Below are 20,847 nucleotides of genomic sequence, written 5' to 3'. Positions count from 1 at the left end.
TTTGGTAATGCTTTATTTTACGGGTCTGTAATTTCTAGGAGTAATTTTCTAGTTTTTTGGGAAGAACAATGTAATTTGGTAGTAATTATAGGAAAGAGAGACTGTGTTCAATTGGTACACCTACAAATGCTAGCATAACCAAAATAGTCTTTTTAATCAGACAACAGGTTAGCTTAATATGCAAAAAAAAAAAAAAAATGTGAAAAATTCTTTCAAAGAAGTTTCCTGTTTTCCCTTTAATTAGTGCTAAATTACACAGAAGACTTCTGAGAAAATCATTAGGAAATTACAGACCTGTAAAATAGAGTATAACTGTAAACTTTGCTGAACAGCTAGCACTGTGGCCACAGGAAACTATTTGGGGATAATTATGAATTAGCTAACATTAGCTAACATTAGCCACCATAAGCTAGTGGTCATACCAGACCAAGTTAGGCTGTAGCGACATAAAACTTAAGTGTATTGAATTGAGCAAGGGGGTGTTTTAATGGTTAGTAATTCAACTTTTCATTTCTAAGAGGAAGCATGTATTATTTCTTTTTTTCAGAAGTTACATGGTCTCCCTTTAAAGTTAGAATAAACATTTACTCCACAACATTATATTCAGTATCTGCTTGTCCGATGCATTGTTGCAGCTTTTTTGGGCTATTAGCTGAATAAAATCTTCACATTCAAGTTGTTTTCAGCTGCAAGTCACCTACATTAAAAGGAAAATTCCAGAATTCCAAATTTTGGACTTTCCCTGATAAACTTGCATCAGCATAGAGTTGTCGTTAGCTATTATTATTGATTTTTCTCTGACCACATACATCTCTAAACTTTGTACCCCTTTGGAATTCATTCCCGGTTGGAAATTTCTGAAGGTCTGGGTGTCAACATTGTTCCACTAACGGTAGAACAATGTTTACTCTGTCCTCAAACATGCTTGCTACAGTCACTGTACAAGAACACTGCATGGTTGCTAACATTAGTCACAGAAGCAAACATGCTCGCATACACAGCTTTCTTCCCCACACACCGACCCCAAGAAAACACAAATTAATTGTACACCACAGCAGTCTGTAATAGTTTGGTGAATGTTCATTTTGGTTTAAACACTTTTGCAGTTTCCAGTGTGTCGGCAAAGATATAAAGACTAGAGGAGGGAAGACATTAGAGCAATGACTTTAAAGACACATGGAGGCCTGATCATGACTGACTGACCTTGCTGCATCAGTAAGTGACATTTTAACTGTTCGATATTTATACTTTCTCTGTGTCCTCATGTAACTGTAAATCTGCTCAATCAGGGCATTTTTGGTTGACAACCTAATGGATTATTAACTTATATATTATTTACTGAGAAATTGCAGTAAGATTCTCCAGAATTGGAAGTCCTCAGCCAAACTCTGATGTTGATTTCCATCATCTGTTATCTTTGTAAGCAATTGTAAAATTTGACATTGCTGAATAGTTCAGTTGCGTTATTATCACCACCAGCAGTTGTTGCTTTTTATTGCCCTTGATGGGTGTAAAGTCTGTTCCATAAAAATACCTTTCATGTGTCAAGCCTATTTGCTGAGAGTGTTCAGTTTACATGAGCATTTTATTGGAGACTTTAACGAACATGATTAAATTAGATTAGATTAGATTATTTTTATTTCGAACATGTTCAAATAAGAACATAAAATATATGGGCAGCGAAACAAAACAAAACAAAAAACTAAAATAACAGCAAACTTTCAGTACTTTTTTTTATATACTTTATCGTGTTTTGATAGATAATAAAATGTGTTATTTATATGTTACAATGTAGCTACAAAGTGCAAAACTGTCAATTTTAAGAGAGCAAATTCACTGAAATTCAAACTTGTAAACAAAGTTTTGTTTCAAAATGAGACATCATTCATTAATGAAACAGAACACTGAATTAATTTGTGCTTAAAAACTACAGCAGGCGATTTACTGCACATGTATGTATTTATTTATCTTGTCACACTTGCCAAAATGCAATTTTGATACATGGTTTTTGATTAGCCTTGTTATCTGCCTGTCGTTACTGACACTGTACTCACTAATATGTGTACAACAATGGATCAGATGAGGATCTATAATGTGAAAGGGGTTGAGTATTTTAGCCTCTTTCAGCTGGTTGTTTTGTTTGTTTTGGGGGTTTTTTTGGCACAGAACTTTTCTGTTTTGGTTCTCTCTCATCGCTCTCATAGCATTGTTTTTGGCCACAGCAGGCAGCTGTTGTCAGCAAAAAACCTATAAAAATCCCACTGTATGCAACTTTCTTAGCACTTAAACAGCAGCCGGACAAAATTAGCAACTACAGTGGTTGGGAAAAATAATAAGCGTTTAGCAACTAAGAGGAAAAAGGAGTGTGCATATTTGACTTACATTCATCAACTGGACAGATGCATGACTCGAATGAATGCTAATGTTGCTCCGTGCCGCTGGATGTGTAGTAGGCAACTGTTTGCCAAAAAGTTAGTCTTATCAACTTAAAAGTTGATAATAAATCAGTGGTGTGACTCTAAGTGGCCAAACAAATCAATTATTGCAGGTTTAACAAGGCCACGTTGTCTATTGTAGGAGAACTCTATTACGGTGACTCATTATTTTAACAAAACTTCAACTCAAAATCACTAATGTTTTACGATTGCTCTAAATAAATTAAGATTTACTTTAGCACATCTGGGGTGTAAAAGCACAAGTATAGATGAGAAAAAGTGAAACATTCTTAAACAGTCACATTTTCAACTTACTACATTTCATGAGGTTGCAGAAAGTTTTTCATAGAACTCAGTCTTCACTTTTATGAGGCAATCTGTAATTAGAGTAAGTGATTGTTCCATGACAGAATACACATAATTTTCTGTGTATATAGAATACAATTGAGTTACAGGAGTACAAGACAAATGATATTTTGAATACCTAATGTTGGCTCTTTATGGTATACAGTGTTAATTTTGGGACAAAAGTTTTACAAAGACTCAATGAACAATGCACAGTCCAAGTTAATTCAAGATATTCCCAATGAAAACAAATAAATAATGTAACAATGACAACATCATCGACAAAAAATAAACCATTTTACACACTGCCATAAGCAACTGCTATCGAATCATGGTGTGGGAATGTGCTTTTATTTGGACTAATGGATTCATGTGTACTTTTTATACCACATGTGTACAAAACGTATTGATTGTACATTTTGTGGTTGGCAGATTTTTGGATCTCCTGCTCTTTTTTCAGACCTCCAGTTGGACTACAATTCCTAAATACCACTCTTATACAGTAGGCAATCTCTTACTCCCTTTGCAACATGAAGAAGCTGTTGCACTCTTCTGTCTTCAGATTGAAAGTGTCAAGTTTTCTTTGTCTCAAGAAAATAGGGCAGTCATGATCAGATCAGAGACCTTACAGCGTTACAACGTCAGACAGATCACTACAACCTACTTTGCCCCACATTCACATCTCCTCTATCTGTCTTATCACATCCTGTTGATGCCAACAGGACAGTTCAGGACAATCTGTATGCTGCAGTTGCAGTTTGTTCTTGTTCTGTTAAATTTGATTTGTGGAAAAAACAGACAACGCATTAATTATGTTTCCGTCAGTGTTGCGGTATTAAGTTGTAACAAAAGAGTTAGACCGACTGACAAGACATTTGCATACTGCCTCTGAAGCCCTACTTGTTTGATGTCAGTTGTGGTAAGAGTACATTCTTTCATGACTGATAAGACAAATGCACAGAGAGAATCATATCTGATGACCCAAAAATGCTTTTTTGGTTGCTTTGTTGTAGTACACAGTGCATTCACCTCTTTGCTATTTCATGTTCAGTTAAATATCGGCTTAGTACATTGCGTGCTATTTTCTTGATTGGAATTTGCTTTTCTTTATACCCTTTTTCATATGGATTGTGTGTTTGATCATGTGCGTTTATTTGTGCAACTTTTGTGCCACAATTACCTCTGTACATCTCCACAAAGAGCTAGAGTTAAGAAATAAGGGGAAAACAGAGCAGCATAACAAGAAAAGCACACAAACACATGACACTATATCTGTATGTGTTAAAACATTCATTAGGGATAGATGTGCATATGGATATTATATGAGATTAAACTTCACATATGAAACGTGCAGTGCTAAGTTTGTAAATATGCATTGCAATCTACATTGATCAGTTGAACATACTGAAAATACATTCAGTTTGTAAGCAACAACTTTTCATAAGCAAGACACATTTTGGGAGAAATATTGATGCCTGAATTACATTTGCATCATATATATATTACATTTTTGTAAATATAAACACTAGACAGAACCTATATTTTTAGCTACAAAGCAGTCAATTGGTCCTCCACTTTCCAGAATTGTCTCAAATGAGATGCTTCAACAACTGTAGATTCTTAGTCTTGTTCATATCTTCAAAACATTTCACTGTCAATTTTTTCAGTTGGTTACGAAACTAAAAACATGTAGATAAGGTTTGGGGGAGGTGGTGTTCACTGTAAAGAACAAGTGTCAAATGTCTTAACCCTCCAACCATCAGTGTTCAAGGTAAAAACATCGACCCACAAACATGACCTCTACACTCTTAGTGTACACTGCACTACATGAACGTCACTCTACTTCCTGTGTTGACAATGCATACTGTCCATAAATATAAATCACAACCTGTGTTTAAAATAATTTGTTAGCAACGGAGTTGAAAAGAAGTCGATTCTGTCATGTCACTTAAAAATTTTGATCACAGATTGCTGCAATCAAAAAAATGGATAACATATTTATGAACCAAGTTCTTTTCTGTGTATGTTTATTGTTTACTTGGAAATTTCGTCACAAAATTCTTTCCATTCATTAATGTAACATTCACACACACATACCAATGAACACGTTGTTCTTCCCTTCAAGCTTTTTTTTTTTTATTATTATTAATGGAAATAAATGTGTACCAATTGGAAAACCGTCTGACCTTGAAGCAACTGACAGGAGCCCTTTGTTCCAGCATTTATCAGATATCAATCATTACGCTGTAGTTTATCACTGAGCATGGTGTGAAAGAATGCCTGATCACAGCTATGCGGTTAAATCACACTGGTTTATTATAGTAAACTATATGAGCTTTCAGAAGTTATCAGCCTCGAGTTACTGGTTCACTGAACATCATTAAGCCCAGAACACACATTGACATATGAACACACTTATGAAAACATTTGGAATATGGTGATTAAAAACCCCCAAATTGGAGGTTTTAATTTCACAAAGAGATGCATTCATGCATCTGGATTCTCACACACACACACACACACACACACACACACACATACACACACACACACACACAAACATTTCCCATGAAACTGGTCTGAACTGTGCTTGATCCTCTACAAACAGCTGAGGCGGGAATTACTGCCACTTAATTCTGAGCAGACACCTCGATAAGGTCACTCTCACATTTTCCTGTAATGTTTGCATTCCAACTCAATGGACTGAAACCAATGAACAAATCCCCCACCACACACACACACAGTGACACACACACAGTCATGTTTCCATCACTTCAGAGGACATTAGAATGTAAGTCAAATTACATTGACTTACATTAATTTCCTGGAGACTTATCTTAACTTTAACCACACCACACTTACCACCTATTAACCTATCCATACGCCTATAGTTTCTGCTCATCAACAGTTTGATTAGTGCAGTTCTAAATTTGAAGGAAGACTTCATTCTCACTTAGCTCTCTCTTATGTCAACTTTGTTGAGGAAAAACACAAAAGGTCAGTTAAGTTTTAAGATGACTCATGAATTTGAACTTGTAATGTGTTTAACTTGCCATGCCAGGGATCTGATTATCAGAGTATCAGGGTGTCTTATCACACTCTGGATAAATAAATTTGGGACTTTTCATTAAACAATCTGCGTTCCTGCAGCACACAGACTATTTTTATTCTTGAAGTGCGCAATGAACAGAAAGCTGCAGCTGACCTTTGCCAGCGTTTCCCCTCCTGAAAAGCTACTTGATTTCCACTTCATAACAATAACCTGTCCTGTCCTGTCCTGTCTGTCCCTGTCCACATCCTCCCTATCCTGCCCATCGGTACAATAACTTCCAAATGCTCTTCGGGGGAGGAAAGCCTCCGCTGAAAGTTGCGGGTTACAGATATCAGTAAGAACAATGGTCAAGGATAAGGCAGGCGTCCAGCAGTTGTGCGAAACAGGGACTTCATCATAATTGCTGTTAATAATTACAGTTGTGATAAGTGACAGAAGTGGCATTTATTGATGGCAAAACTGTCAGAGCTCCCAGTTGAACTCCAAGAGCTGGAGGAGGAGGAAGAGAGACTGGAAACCTTGGATTTGAGGCAGATTAGGACACTGTCAGGTATGTGCATAAGCTGCTGTACATTATACAAGGATATGAAGGTTACTGGAAAAAGAAAAGTCTATTTTTTTCAGCTTTTGAGGGTGAAATCTTTGTTCATCGGAGGATCTTTATATGTAGCCTGAACTCCAGAGGTGCCGAGCACTCCGGTTGAAGGAAGTACAATTTCCTGAGTGATTCAGATCTTGAAAAAGAAAGTTGGAAAAGTCAGGGAGCTGAGATATTTCAGTGCTAATATTTAAAACAAGCCTCTCTGGTGTTAATCTGTTTCTAGAGTTCACATAGAGCCTGACAAATCTCCCCCCTCAGGGCTGTGCATGTTCTGACTTGGCCCATGTGCTCTGCCTGTATTTAGGGGTCTGGACCTTTGTTGTTAGCCATTAATGTTCTTTGATAAGTGATGTTCAAAGGGAAGACAGAACCTTATTCCTGACCTAATGTGATTAATGGATCTCAGAGCCACATAGAGAGGAAGCAGCAGTCCTCCAGGCAGCAGAGGCAAGATGATGCGACCGAGAGCTAAGCAGTATGTGGTGGCCAGGCCGCTGTATTCGGAGGAGTCCTTCACCGAGGAGCATGAGAAGGTCTACAGGCACCGCAAAACCATGCTGGACCACATCAAGCAGTACTTCACGTAAGGAATAATTTTGGTTTTTAGTTTCCTGTGTGGCTTTTGACTCGTGATCACTGCACAATTAACACTTGAAGTCTGTCCCTTACGGATGATGAGACGATGAACTTAAAGAGGAAAGTGAAAAAGTGAAAGTTGAGCCTCAAAAACTACAAAAAACAGACATTTTTTAAACTTAATGTACAACATATATTCATAGCCATTAACACAAGTTTGAATATAAATAAAACCTGCAAGTTTAGTGCATTTTGACTAAGTTTTTAAAGTTTAAATTGATGTAAAATTATGTTGATTAAGATCAAGTAAATTTAAACTTTGGTTCTTGATCCACTTTCTTTGATATAAAAAATAATCCCCTGGCTCAATGCACAAGGTCCAGTCTTTTATACAATATAAAAAAAACATTTACACACACAATATGCAAGTATGAATTCCCTGTGAGATGAAGTTGACTATTAATGTTAACCGTTTTAAATAAAATACACATTTAATTTGTCATAATTGCAGAAAAAGTGGCTCATTTTACCCTGTTACATGTTCCACTGCCGAGATCTTATCAAGTGAATATCATCAATCTATAACTTTGTTTTTCTATTTAACATACATAATGTATATAACTATATTTGTTTCTGTTTATCATTGCAGATGTGATGCCAAACGAGCTAAGAATGCAGTTTTGTCTCTTCTGCCGGTCATTGGATGGTTGAAAATCTACCAAATCAAAGAGTGGCTGCTCAGCGACATTGTATCTGGTATCAGCACTGGACTTGTAGCTGTCCTGCAAGGTAAATAACGAATGAATCATTTCCTTCCTACTTTGAGTCACACTCTAAATTTATAGTAACCGCATAAATGCAACTCTTTGACACATTCAGTCATTCTTGTTGCTGCACTAGCAACTCATAGTGGTTTGGTGAGGGTAGTGAACTTCCTCTGGCTGGTGAAAAAGAAGCTCCTGGCAACCCTTATGTGTCATATAGGACTGTCTGCAGCCCTCCACAGACCAACAGTAGAGTTAACATAGACGAGGACTGCAATTTCAGTGAAAGTAATCATTCCAAATTGGTAGAAAACGAGCAAAATGACTGATTTTAGCAAAACTTGAAAGAGTTACGATGCATTTGAAACTAATTTGCCATGTAAAAATGTTCTATCTGGCCTTGAAATGAAGATAAAACTTTTATAGTTATCTGTAGACTAATTCCCACTGCATGACCTCAGCAAAGGGAGTAGACAAATAAATCTTCAGTCACACAGTACTGCTATCCAAAGGAAAACATCAGTATTTGTGCATTCTTACAGTGTGAGAGAAGATGTATCCTGTTACTGATTTATGTGAAGGGTTCCTACATTATTCATTGGGGTTGACTTGGGAAAAGTGTGTTTGTACTTTAGAACAAACTGCAATAAATGTCATCTGTAGCTCTGAAAACAAGGGACAAGAATAGAAGCACAGGGATATTACTTTCCAAAAATCCCCAAATCTCATCCGCTTTAAAATTGTTGTTTGGCTATTTTGGTTTCAGCTAATGTCGTTTTGCTTTCACTTGTTTCCACTTCTAAATGCCACTGTTTTATGACTAACAGTTGTGTAACTTGTGTCTAATCTGATAATGATGATAACCTTGGAGTCAGCCATCTGTGTATAAACTGTGTGGTATGATAATGTGGCTATCTTTAGCAGTAGGTTAGGGTTATTATGTAAACAAACAACAGGTTATTATTTTTATATATTTTATCATTTTGATCATAAATGGTATTTTTCAGAATTCTCCTTTTTGTTTTTGTGATCTGTGGCAACAAAGTGTAGTTTGCAAATTATAAAATGCTGTGTATGTATGTGTGTCAGGTCTGGCCTACTGTCTGCTGGCCTCTTTGCCACCCTGGTACGGACTCTTCTCTGCCTTCTTCCCTGTCATCATGTACTTTTTTCTTGGCACCTCCAGACACATCTCAGTGGGTAAGGCTGGACACGTAGGTGCGTTTGAACGTTTTTCATTAGTAGTAAGTGTATTGTGAGTCTCAATCTCTGTCCCCTCTTTCTCTCTCTGCAGGGCCTTTCCCTGTCTTGTGTATGATGATTAGCACGGTGGTCACCAGGCTTGTCCCAGATGAGGGTCCGCCCGCCAACATCACAGGGTTTGAAGGCCTGACGAGAGACGAGCAGAGAGTGTTGGTGGCCTCCTCTGTGACCTTCCTCGCCGGTATCATGCAGGTAAAACACACTCACCACAACCACTCAGTTCAAATGTTCAACAGCTATTTATCTTGTCAACACAGCAATGACAGAGTTCAAAATAAACTTTAATCATTGAGGTGGGGTGTCATGGTGACATGGTAGGTTTAGAAACTCTCTGACATCTGTGTGGCACAGCTTCAAAACCTTGCGACAGCACACATCTGCCTTGCTGAGCTGTCCTTAAGTGAAACAGGGGTAATCTGACAAACAGAAATGTCTTTCAAAAATAATTGTATATGCCACAAAATTCTGAGAAGCTGTTTGGTGCAATCTTGACTCATGACCTTACTTGAAATTCACTTTTTAGTGAAAAAACTAATAAGATTAAAGGTGCAACCACAGTGATCCTTTGCTGAAATTTGACAGCAAGTTGGCTTACTTGATTCGACCTGCTTAAAGAAATAGATTGACTTTTTGGGAAATACACTTAATCTTGCCAAGTGATAGATGAGAAGATCACGTCTGTAGTATGAAGCTAGAGCCAGGAGACGGTTAGCTTGGCTTAGCATAAAGAATGGGAGTGAGGTGAAATAGCTAGCCTGGCATTGTCCAAAGGTAACAAAATACACCTACCACGTGACGTCTTGCAAGATGACATGACTCCATGAAGTGACTGCGCCCAGCTAAAAAATAGACCAACACATAACATCCTGTAATACCACAAACTGTCGTTTTTACATTTCAGATTTTGTACAGATTAGACAAACTACATCAAATATGTTAATTAATGAGCTTTACAGGTGCTGAAAGACAGATTATTTTGTAACTTTTCCCTAACCTTAACCAAGTGCTGACAGTGTCTAAACATAACCATAAAAAACTTTTAATAATGTTGTTCTTACTGTCGGTGGATATTGTCCTGCAAGATCGGATATTTATCAGGACCAGCAATGTAATTAGTTGTCACATTTTACTTATAAATCCAGTATCAGCAATACGTTAATTATAACATTTTCTCATTATGTTGACAGAAAACACAACTTAGGCAGCATTATGCTTCCTTCTAAACATATTTGGTGTTGCTGTTTAGTAGCATATAAATGTAATTTCTAGGAGACATAGTTGCACAGGGAGAAGCTTTACAGCAGGTAACAAAAGGATCTATTCATCCTCTTTCTTGACTTGTGCTTCTCTTTGGACTTTACCCCCCTAAATGCAATACACACTGGCCATGTGGCAGTACATTGCAACAGTTTGATGTATTTGGTGCATTATTAGCCAGGATGCACTGATTCAGAGAGCAAAGGTGACACATACAGATATAAGAGTTAGATAACTGTCTGTACGTGTATGCTCTTCCCTTCACCTTTAGTGTATCTGGGTGTGAATCCCCTCCAGATCCAGGTGTGGTAGGGAAGTTACTTTTGTTTTCCTATACTACCTCATCACCAACATGGCCTCTCTGTGTCTTCCAGCTGGCAATGGGTGTCCTGCAGGTGGGCTTTGTCGTCATGTACATGTCAGACACCCTGGTGTCCGGCTTTGCCACAGCAGCCGCCATCCACATCCTGGTATCGCAGCTGAAGTTCGTGCTGGGGCTGACGGTCCAGAGCATCAGTGGACCACTCGCTATCGTATATGTAAGTAAAAACGTGTTGAAGCTTTCACGCTGTTTATCACAGTCAGGGAAAGTGGATCCTTTATTTCTTGGACACAAGGAGTTCAAGGAGTTTATTTTTCTTTTACAGACCCTGGAGATCATCTTTAACAAGATAACCTCTGCCAACATCTGTGATCTGGTGATCTCTTTGGTGATCATGGTGGTGGTGTTCATCGTGAAGGAGCTAAATGACAGATTCAAATCCAAGCTACCAGTGCCCATACCCATAGAAGTTATCATGGTGAGCAAGATTATGCAACATGATCCTTATAAATGTTTCCATCGCCTGAGCTGTTGAAGGCTTGTTAGTTACAACAACAGTAGTAATGAAAGCATAAATTTTGGTTACAACTTTTTATGACCGTACCAGATAGGAGTACCATGCAATCATTAGTATGATTTTTGATATCATTCATGGCATTTAAAAGAAAACATTCATAGCAATTTGCGGACACAGAGCTCTTAAACTCTAAACCAGAGGTTAATAAATATCTCTTATTTTGAAACTAAGCCTATTTTTCAGCTGTCATTTAGTGATTTGTGTCATTTCATTCTCAGACTGTCATTGCATGTGGAGTTTCTTATGCATTTGACTTCAAGACAAAGTATGGCATTGACGTTGTTGGCCATATTCCAAAGGGGTAAGCTATTTTGCACAATAGCTAAAGCAAAGACATGTTTGGTATTATTTGGATAGCAACATTTTCAGTGATATTTAAACTCTGAAGTTTAGTGCCCATGAGACAACCAGACTAGTAACAGAGGAGTCCCAGTCTAATCCCAGATGTATTTTCAGGATCCATCTGTCATCTTCCCATGCTAGGAGAGGGTCAGCACATCCACATTTTTCTACTCTTGCCAGTGATCTTCTAGTGTGCTCTCCCTATGTCAGTGACTCAATATATAGAAATATGTACATATATACACATCTCCTTTCAGCTGAGAAAAGTTTCTTCATGTCATGAGAGGACTAACAGTATTTTTATGAACAGTAGCACCTGATCTTAAAGGGTTGGTTCATTTAAAACACAAAAAGTCTAATTTTGATAGTTTGTAGTGCTCAATGCATTGAAAAACGGCATTTGAAAAAAACTCAACAGCTGTCTCTGTCTCTTTCACTCTGATCCACAAAACCTGTGGACAATCCTGAGTAGCTGGGACAGACATGTTGATATTGAATTTCTTAAATGTAGTTCAGTGAGCAACACTAATAAAATTCACCTTCATTTTATTGGGGTAGAGGCAGAAATCTCAGAGACAGATATATCAAAACCTGGACAAATAAAACCAGAAATATTGGTTTTAAGGCCTGCAACTTTAATGTTTTGGTCCAATCTAAATGCTCTCATCAGCTTTTTCAGCAAAAAACCTATATAAACCACTTATGCTACCTGCCACCAAGTAGCTAAAAAATCTCTTAATGCAAGTTTAAATTCAAGCGTCTATCTAAGCTTCCCAGTTTTCTGGTACTTTCATTTGAAATACAACAGCAGTCAAAAGAGTCAAGAAGTTTATTATCATGTGCACAGTAAACGCAGGCGGTTACACCACACAATGAAATTCTTACTTTGCTAGTCCACCCTTCATCATTTTTGTGAGGTATTTTTTCAAATACCTCACAAAAATGATGCGTGAATAACAGCTGTACCCTCGCTGTTTGTTATTAATTGAGTAATTAATGGATCATGTCATTCACAGTCAAAAGATAATGAGGGCAGAAAAAAACAGCAATATGTTATATCTCTAAGTCTACACCCATTAGATGATTAGACGGCTTTATCAGCTCTGTTATTAAACAAAGAGTCATTAAAGAACAGACTAATTTAATCTGTGATGTATGAATACAGATAGCATGAAATCACCTCATGTCATCCTGTTCTTTACAAATAATTATCAGTGATTACCACCCATAACCACAATAAATGTTGTCTGAGGTAGTTCAAACTGAATTATCATTGCTACATATTACAGAAATATTTCAGTTAATAGACTAATACTCATTTTTAGGTATGAGCGTCCCATAGCCCCAGACCTGCAGATCTTCCAGGAGTCAGCAGTCGAAGCATTTCCAATAGCCATAGTGGGTTTTGCTGTAGCCTTCTCTGTAGCAAAGGTCTATTCTACGAAACACGATTACACCATAGATGGAAACCAGGTACGTGATAATACTGTTACATTTACAACATTAAGATAAGAGCCTCAGGTGATTTGGATAATAAGACATGTCATCTCTTTGATCTGCCTCTAGGAACTGATTGCTTTCGGAGTCAGTAACATCTTTGGAGCCTCCTTTAAGTCTTTTGCAGCGAGTACAGCTCTTTCCAGGAGTGCAGTGCAGGAGAGTACAGGGGGCAAGACTCAGGTAAACTAATATATCTGACCCTTCCTCACAAAGCTGAAGTTCTGGTCAAATCTGAGACAGATCCAGTTTGAGTTTGAGCCAGGTTTGAATACAGTCGAGGCCAACTTGCAAAACATAAAGCAGTAGCATGTTATGTTTTGTTACCAGTGGTAGTATATGACTAAGTAGTACATTTACTCAAGTACTGTACTTAGGCACATTTTTGAGGTCAAGCTATCATAGGCAGAACAGATGAGCACTTGCGCAGCAGTACACCTATTTATCCCCATATCCCAGATGCAGTCAGATAATAGGTCATACAAACTAGTTTATTTCAAGTGTACCTTTGCAGCAAAGGGGGCCAACTATGTCTTGGACTTTTTTGTTATTCTTCTTCGGTCTATAGTTTTCATATAATCTAAACCTCAGTTAGCTGTGGCACCAAGGCCATGTTCCTCATCTCTGCAGTGTAACATACTGTGCCTCTTACACCTTTTTCAGATAGCTGGTTTACTGTCAGCCATCATAGTGATGATAGTTACCGTGGCGATTGGATACCTACTGGAGCCGCTCCCGAAGGTAAACAGCCTCAGTCTCTAGTAAGATTCTGATGTACAGATTTTTTTGGACTGATCACAGCTGACCTTTGACCTATTGTTTTAACAGTCTGTGCTGGGTGCTGTGGTCATCGTCAACTTGAAGGGCATGCTGATGCAATTCAGAGACGTCCCCTACTTGTGGAGGAGGGACAAACCAGACTGTGTAAGTCTGGAATTTATAAAGAAAGTTTTAAAAGCCAGAAATGTCTGCACTTGAAAGACAATCATGGTCATTCTGACTTTTTTTAAACTCATTTGTTTCCCACCTTCGTCCATGCACAGGTGGTGTGGTTATGTACCTGTTTCGCTGCCATCTTTCTGGGACTGGATCTTGGACTGGCTGTAGGTCTTGGTGTGGAGCTAATCAGTGTCGTCCTCAGGACTCAGTTGTCAGTATCTGACCAGTGACTAACCAAGCATTACACAAAATTTGACAATTAAATTTCTTTGTGTCTTAGCTTTATAGTTTGTTTGCAAATCTTGACAGCATGCAGCATTATGATAAATTGAGATTGTGAATGGTTTCTTGAACGTTTAAGCCCTTAGTGCTCCAATTGTTAGCTGTACTAGCAGTGAGGTTCAAGGGCTGACAATGTTAGTCAGTCAGTTGGCCCGCCAATTTGGTCCAGACTGAAAAATCTCAACAACTATTGGATCACCTGCCATAACAATTTTTACAGACATTCATGGGTCCCAAACTGTATCTACTAGTACCACCACGAGATTGACATTTGTGATTTTTAGTGAATGTCTAAACAACTACAGATGAATTGCCATGATATTTGGTACAAATGTTCATGTTTCCTCAGGTTGAATTTGAAAACTTTGGTTTATTACCAAACACCTGCAAAAGTAATAACATTTCTATTAACCTCAGCTGTAGAATGCTAATGTGCTAAATTAATGTGGTATATGTGATAAATATTATATCTGCCAAACATCAGCATGTCAGCATTGCCTCACAGAGCCACTACAATGGTTGATGAAGTTTTTATTTCTTTTTTCTCAGCCCTCGCTGCAGTGTGCTGGCCAACATTAAGGGAACTGATATCTACAAAGACAGAAAGGATTATATCAATGTAAGTTGGCTTGGTGTGTGCTTCCAGCTGTCCTTTGTAACTTATGTTACAACATTAACTGTAGTTTTGACCAGTGATTCCAATAATGAGATTAAGTGGAGTACCAGGCTCCTCCAGGATTTTCCATCTCCATGTCCAATATTAAAAATGGTTTCAAATGTGCAGTTAGAAATAGGTGATAAAAATTATTCCAGTTCCCTCCTTTCTGTTTTATGTTGCATCTTACTTTTAAGAGACTAGTCATACTTTTCTGTGATTTTGGCAACAATTTGCCTATAATGAGGTAATGATCCTCTCCAGATATATGAGCCAGAGGGGGTGAAAATCTTCAGGATACCATCACCAATCTTCTTTGCCAACATTGAGTTCTTCAGGAACAAGCTGGTGGAAGCTGTAAGTCTTATTTTTAAGTATTAAAGTCATATCCTTCTAGAAAAGTAGTAAATCATATACAAACCCCTAAACTAAGCTAATTTAGTTTACAACACAGCATCTGATTCAGTGGAAAATGCCATAAAGTGTGGCAGAAACATAATAAATCAACTTTAAACTATAATTTCTTAAACAGGCAGATTGGAAAAGATACATTTACAAATCTTATCTTTGACTTGATTCAGTCTCTTAAACTGTTGCACAGGCTGGATTTAACCCATTGAGAGTGTTAAGAAAGAGAAATAAAGCACTGAGGATGATCCGGAAACTTCTGAAGAAAGGTGACCTTCAATGGACATCAGTAAGTAATGACTTTGACCTTATTCAGCGATAGCAACAGCACGCTTTTTTACTATAGAAACACTTTGACAATGCCAATAAAGTAGCAGTTACTCATTTTTTATGCTGATGTTATCTCTTCCTGTTTTGATGTGATAACTCTATTTAGGTCAGCAGTGTACAAGTGCATTTCTACTACATAAACAATCAAAATAATGTAAACATTACCATCATTATTATACCATTAGTGCAGTGTCAGAATGACTTTTTGCAATATATTGACTAGAAATCTGGATTGTGATGGCATTTGCTCAGCAGATGGTACAAGGTACTTTTACTCAGATGCAAGTAATTGTGTGAGGATGATAAGACCAGGCCTGTGATGTGTGAATTGTCTTTAGTGAGTAGAAAAGCTGGGACAGTACCCTTTAAGATATATACTTTTATAATATATACACACAGTTGTTGTTGGAGCCTTACCATTTTTACTTTCAAAGTACAACTACAATATGTACCCAAGTGACCAATATTTCCTTTAAACAAAGGCAGACCAACCAGTAGGGTTCACTTTTGCTGCAAGAAAAGCATGATCCCACACCGGCTGCCCACCACCAAAACTGAAAATTGGGTCGTACTAGAAGATCCTGTGAATTGAAACCAGTTGTCTGCAGTGGTGGGATAATGCATTTTTCAATCAGTGTTCTGTCTTAAAGAAATAGTTTGGCATTTTGGGAAATATGCTCGTTCAGGTTTTTTTGCTGAGCAGTTGATAAGAAGATTGATATCACTGTCATGTCTGTGTGTTTAAGACCGAGCTGGAGCCAAGAGGTGATTAGCTTAACAAAATGTCAGGTGCTGTAATTATTTCTTGGCTGTCATGCTGTTCACCAAAAAAAAAAAAAAAAAAGTTCCAGCATATAACTCCCTGTAAAACCACAACCTGACATTTCTATATTTCTGTTTGTGTATAGCTAAAAGAAATAAGATTCAACATGTTAATTAGTGAGCTTTAGAAATGTTGGCAGGCATATTTTTTAACTTAGGACTTAGCTAGGCTTGTTGTTTTCTCCTGCTTCCAGTCAGTGGTTAGGGTAAGGGTCAGTTTATGCTAAGCTAAGCTAATCACTTCCTGGCTCTAGCTCTGTTCTTAACACACAGACATGCAAGGGGTATCAATCTTCTCATCTAGGTCTCTGCAAGCAAGCAAGCAAGCATATTACCCATAATGTTGAACTATTTTTTCAACTGACTCATGAGTTCATCCTGACTTGGTACAAATTTCTACCTTAAAGTATCAGAAGCTTTGTTCTTAAAAGATGGAACAAAAGATTCTGCTTTCATGAGGCCAAGCAAATTTGCAGAACCAATTTATGCCAGAGAACAACCAATAAAACAGCCACAATTGATGACTGACAACGTTTAATCTACCTCTGCAGTATGATTAACCCCTTAGCACCCTCCATGGTGGATTGTTAAAATGCCAGCCACACATTGTAGTGCAGATGGAGTCACTGAGCTGACCCAGGCAACTAACATCACAATCAATCACAAAATCACAATGTGATTCATTGTTGAGAATCGTTACATCTCACATATCTTGCAGTCTTTTAATAAATGAGCTGAACAAAGAAAAAGTGAGAAATGAATTAACAATATTTTGCCATTACAGAAGGGCCTCATTAATACCTCATGTGGACCCATCAAGGAGTCAGAAGATGAAAGCAACATGGAGGAGCTTGACCTGCCGACAGACTTCAAGGACCTGCCCACTCGGATTGACTGGAACGCTGAGCTTCCCGCCAACATCATTGTTCCCAGAGTGGACATCCATAGCCTGATTCTGGACTTTGCTGCTGTCTCTTTCCTGGACATCTCTGCTGTGAAGGGACTCAAAACCGTGAGTTGGCCATTCACAGCAGCGACTGTAGCAGTTACTTCACTGAGGCTATTCTTCTTCAACCATCCCTTTTGTGTTGCAGGCTCTGAAAGAGTTTATTCGGGTTGAAGTTGAGATCTACATTGTGGCTTGTGATCGTAAGTATGAAACATCAAACTGCAGGGTTTACCTTTTTCCAACTTAAGTTCTGCCCAAGAGACAGTAACCCTATGTAGAACTTTCATAGACTGTTATTACTATAAAAAGTTACATGAGCATGAACATTTTATAAATGTATTTTTTTTCATACCATGACATTATTATTACTAATGACATGTTAACAAGTTATTCGGTCATCAGTGTTGTTGTGTGTTCTCCAGATTTAAACATTTAATCGCCAAATGCATATTTTTAATGCCATTACCTTGTTCATGTCACTTCCATCAGACAAAAAAATCATTCTGTTTTTGTATTTAGATGTTGCTTGGGGGCTCTTGTTAATCTCTTACTGAACACAAACAGATATCCACCTTATGCATAATTACTTAATCTAGAAGATATATTCCTTTTTGTTATTGTGAGTTGTAACACTTTTAAATGAATAAGACATAAGAATATTGATTTACATGTTAAAACAAAATCCCAGCCAGATTGACGAACAACTGATGCTGTTGACAACTGGTTGTACGTTATAACTTAGTAACTATCTACTTTTTACATAAAAGCAACAAATATAATGTTCAGTGCCATGTACTAACTTTTTTGTTGCCTGCAGCTTATATCCTGGAGAAACTGCATGAGTGTAGCTTCTTTGATGATGAAATTCAACCGTCAATATTCTACCTGACACTGCATGACGCTATGTTGCAAACCCTCGTGAACCATCCAGAGTCCACAGAAAAGAAATCCAACTATGAAAAGGTAGAGAAGACAAAGCTTAGCTGTCACAAGTGTTTATTTAGTGAAAAATAACCTATATATTAGTGCTATGAACATGAACAGCATATTTAACTATTCATGTTGCTCTGCAGGTTATAACAACAGTCACAATTCACCACCCTGGAGGCAGAGATAGAAATGTACGTAAGCATTTTTATTTGTGAGCAACAGTGCCTGTTGTGGTTTTCATCTTTTCTACTTAAGCAACATCCTATACTTGTCATGATTTATATGCTTTTTGGGAAAACTGTATCACCTTTATTTGTTTCATTTCATATATTATTATTGAGACAAATTCCATTGTCCAATTGATATAATCTAGTAAATGCACCATCTTTATTCACTACCTGAAATGTTCATTTTTAAAAGTGTTGCCTGAAGCATGATCAAAGCCACATATTATTGAAAAGATTCCATAATTCACTGTTTTTCATTTTGTAAAAGCAGCATTTTTATAACTTCACATGCTTCAAAAATGAAACCTACTGAAACAAAAACTCCTTCTTCGCCCACAGGCACCAGATCCAGAAACCAAGTTCTAACTTCTGAATGAGAAGATGATTATTTCTGGCAGAAAACACCAAAAAGACCAAAGGCAAAAAGAGTGACTATTTTATCAATCATGCTGTACAGTACACTGATATAATGAATAACGATATACTGTTTTTGACTTTATAAATCTGACGATCTAAGTTTACATATACAGTATCCACTGTAATGTAAGAAATCTCATTTCATGGCATTGTTGTTTTTTATACTGTAAATAGTGAATCTGTAGAAAATTTTAGGTGCAATATATTTTACATGTTGTATAGTTACTGTTTATTTTCATGACAATAAGAATAAATTAACTTTTTGGCATATTGTTCTCAAAATAATGTTCTCTGGGATAAAAGCAATGAAATGAATGAGAATGAGTGTGCAGTGGCTGAAATATTGAAATAAATGTTTTACAACTCTGAATAATTACATTCACTGTTTGAATTTCTTCATAAGGTAATAAAGGTTTTGACACTATCAGCAGGGGTGTATGCGGGTCTTATGGGTCCCCCTCATGTTGACCCACCCAGAGGTCAAACTGATATCCAACATTCATTTATTCATAACTGATCAGACACATCCTTACTGCAATGTTGTTTTGGATGGTATCCTCATACTGTTAAAAGGCTGTGATACTCAACTCCCAACAGATTAACTGTCACAATATCAGATGACATGATGAGGCCTGAAGGGGGTCCTACTTCATTATCTGATCTTGAAGATGGGCCCTGTATCAGATTTTGGTTATGACCTTCATTCATTCATATATAACTATTGTGCGTGAATGGTGCATATTCCTAAATTACAGCCATTTGTGTATTTTATATTTTTCTTAGTGTTGACAAAATCCATAAAAAGACAAACCAACAATGAATTGATCTACCAGCAAGTATTGTGTGTGTATCCAAAACCTGATATATCTTATTCTTCTGTGCTATAGAGCTCTATTGTTGTCCAGAAACTATTACAAACACATCAATGAGTTACACTGTTGCAGTGGGTGACATGTTCCTTCATCACCATGAACACACACACTGTAGTTTATTTTGACTTAATCCCACACACGTCATCCTGCTGCCAGAAATACTCACTAGAGCAACAAATGTGTATTAATCCACCGCTGAAAATAGTCCCTCACAAACCCTAACCCTTAAATATTTATGAATTTAGGACATGGAGGGTAGTAAGAGTATTGAGAGACGGACATACACATTGATGGTTTTGATCTTTTCATGGGATTTATTGAGAAGAAGAAAAAAAAAGACTAACGCAAGTCTTATCCTTTAATGAGATCGCCACAAAAAGTAAACATGAGCTCATGTTATATTTGAGGAATAATGTAACACAATTCACAGATAGAGGAAAGAAGCTCAGTTTTACCCAGGGTCCCTAACCAGATATATCAGGCCATGATAGACGTCCACTGATGTTGGTAATTGGATTCAGTCTATGTCTGTTCCTTACCTTTGGTAAAAGTTGTAAGTACGATTAGAGTAAATTATGTTCATCATCTTTTTTTAAAAAAAAAAAACAACAACAAAGTATTAGAAAAGATAGTAATTCATTATAAAAATGGAAAGGAATGTCTCTTGGCTTGGGGCTGTAGGTAGCACACACACACACATGAGTGTATTTACATTTAGAAAACACTCTCCAAACTTTTCATACAATCTACAAAATCACACAATGATGTTTAAAAAGAAAATACTGCAACAAAAAACTCCTCACAAGACTCATTTTTCAAGACAGATAATCAAATTACAAGTTCACACCTGTAGTCATTTTAATGGTGAAAATAAAATCAACAACATATTTTATGCAGGTTGTTAACTGTTCCATATCTTTATATAAATCTTTATCTCTCTTTATTTATCTGTAATTTACAGCAGGCCTGAGATTTTCATCCAAAC

At 37.2% G+C, this 20,847-nt stretch overlaps 1 protein-coding gene across 2 annotated transcripts; it reads left to right on the top strand.

The window, feature by feature from the left end:
- Window positions 1-962: 962 nt before the first annotated feature.
- On the top strand, window positions 963-19,363 carry LOC137175886 (chloride anion exchanger-like). 2 transcript variants are annotated; one of them, XM_067581812.1, is made up of 21 exons: window positions 963-1,215; window positions 6,840-7,016; window positions 7,659-7,798; window positions 8,863-8,973; window positions 9,068-9,228; window positions 10,668-10,832; window positions 10,941-11,093; window positions 11,411-11,493; window positions 12,860-13,007; window positions 13,101-13,214; window positions 13,695-13,772; window positions 13,860-13,955; window positions 14,075-14,181; window positions 14,802-14,871; window positions 15,172-15,264; window positions 15,509-15,604; window positions 17,252-17,479; window positions 17,562-17,616; window positions 18,234-18,379; window positions 18,490-18,537; window positions 18,913-19,363. In XM_067581812.1, exons 2-21 carry the CDS (start codon window positions 6,886-6,888, stop codon window positions 18,937-18,939), a joined length of 2,250 nt encoding a protein of 749 aa, XP_067437913.1. In that variant the 5' UTR covers window positions 963-1,215; window positions 6,840-6,885; the 3' UTR covers window positions 18,940-19,363. The 2 variants fall into 2 exon arrangements, with proteins under 2 accessions (XP_067437913.1, XP_067437912.1); XM_067581811.1 differs by lacking the exon at window positions 963-1,215 and adding an exon at window positions 6,100-6,382.
- The last annotated feature ends 1,484 nt before the right edge of the window (window positions 19,364-20,847 follow it).

This window comes from Thunnus thynnus, chromosome 23, assembly GCF_963924715.1.
Source record: "Thunnus thynnus chromosome 23, fThuThy2.1, whole genome shotgun sequence".
In the NCBI taxonomy this organism is placed as follows: Eukaryota; Metazoa; Chordata; class Actinopteri; order Scombriformes; family Scombridae; genus Thunnus; species Thunnus thynnus.
Note: the sequence above shows the minus strand (reverse complement) of the source record. Positions and strands in the feature narration are given on the sequence as shown.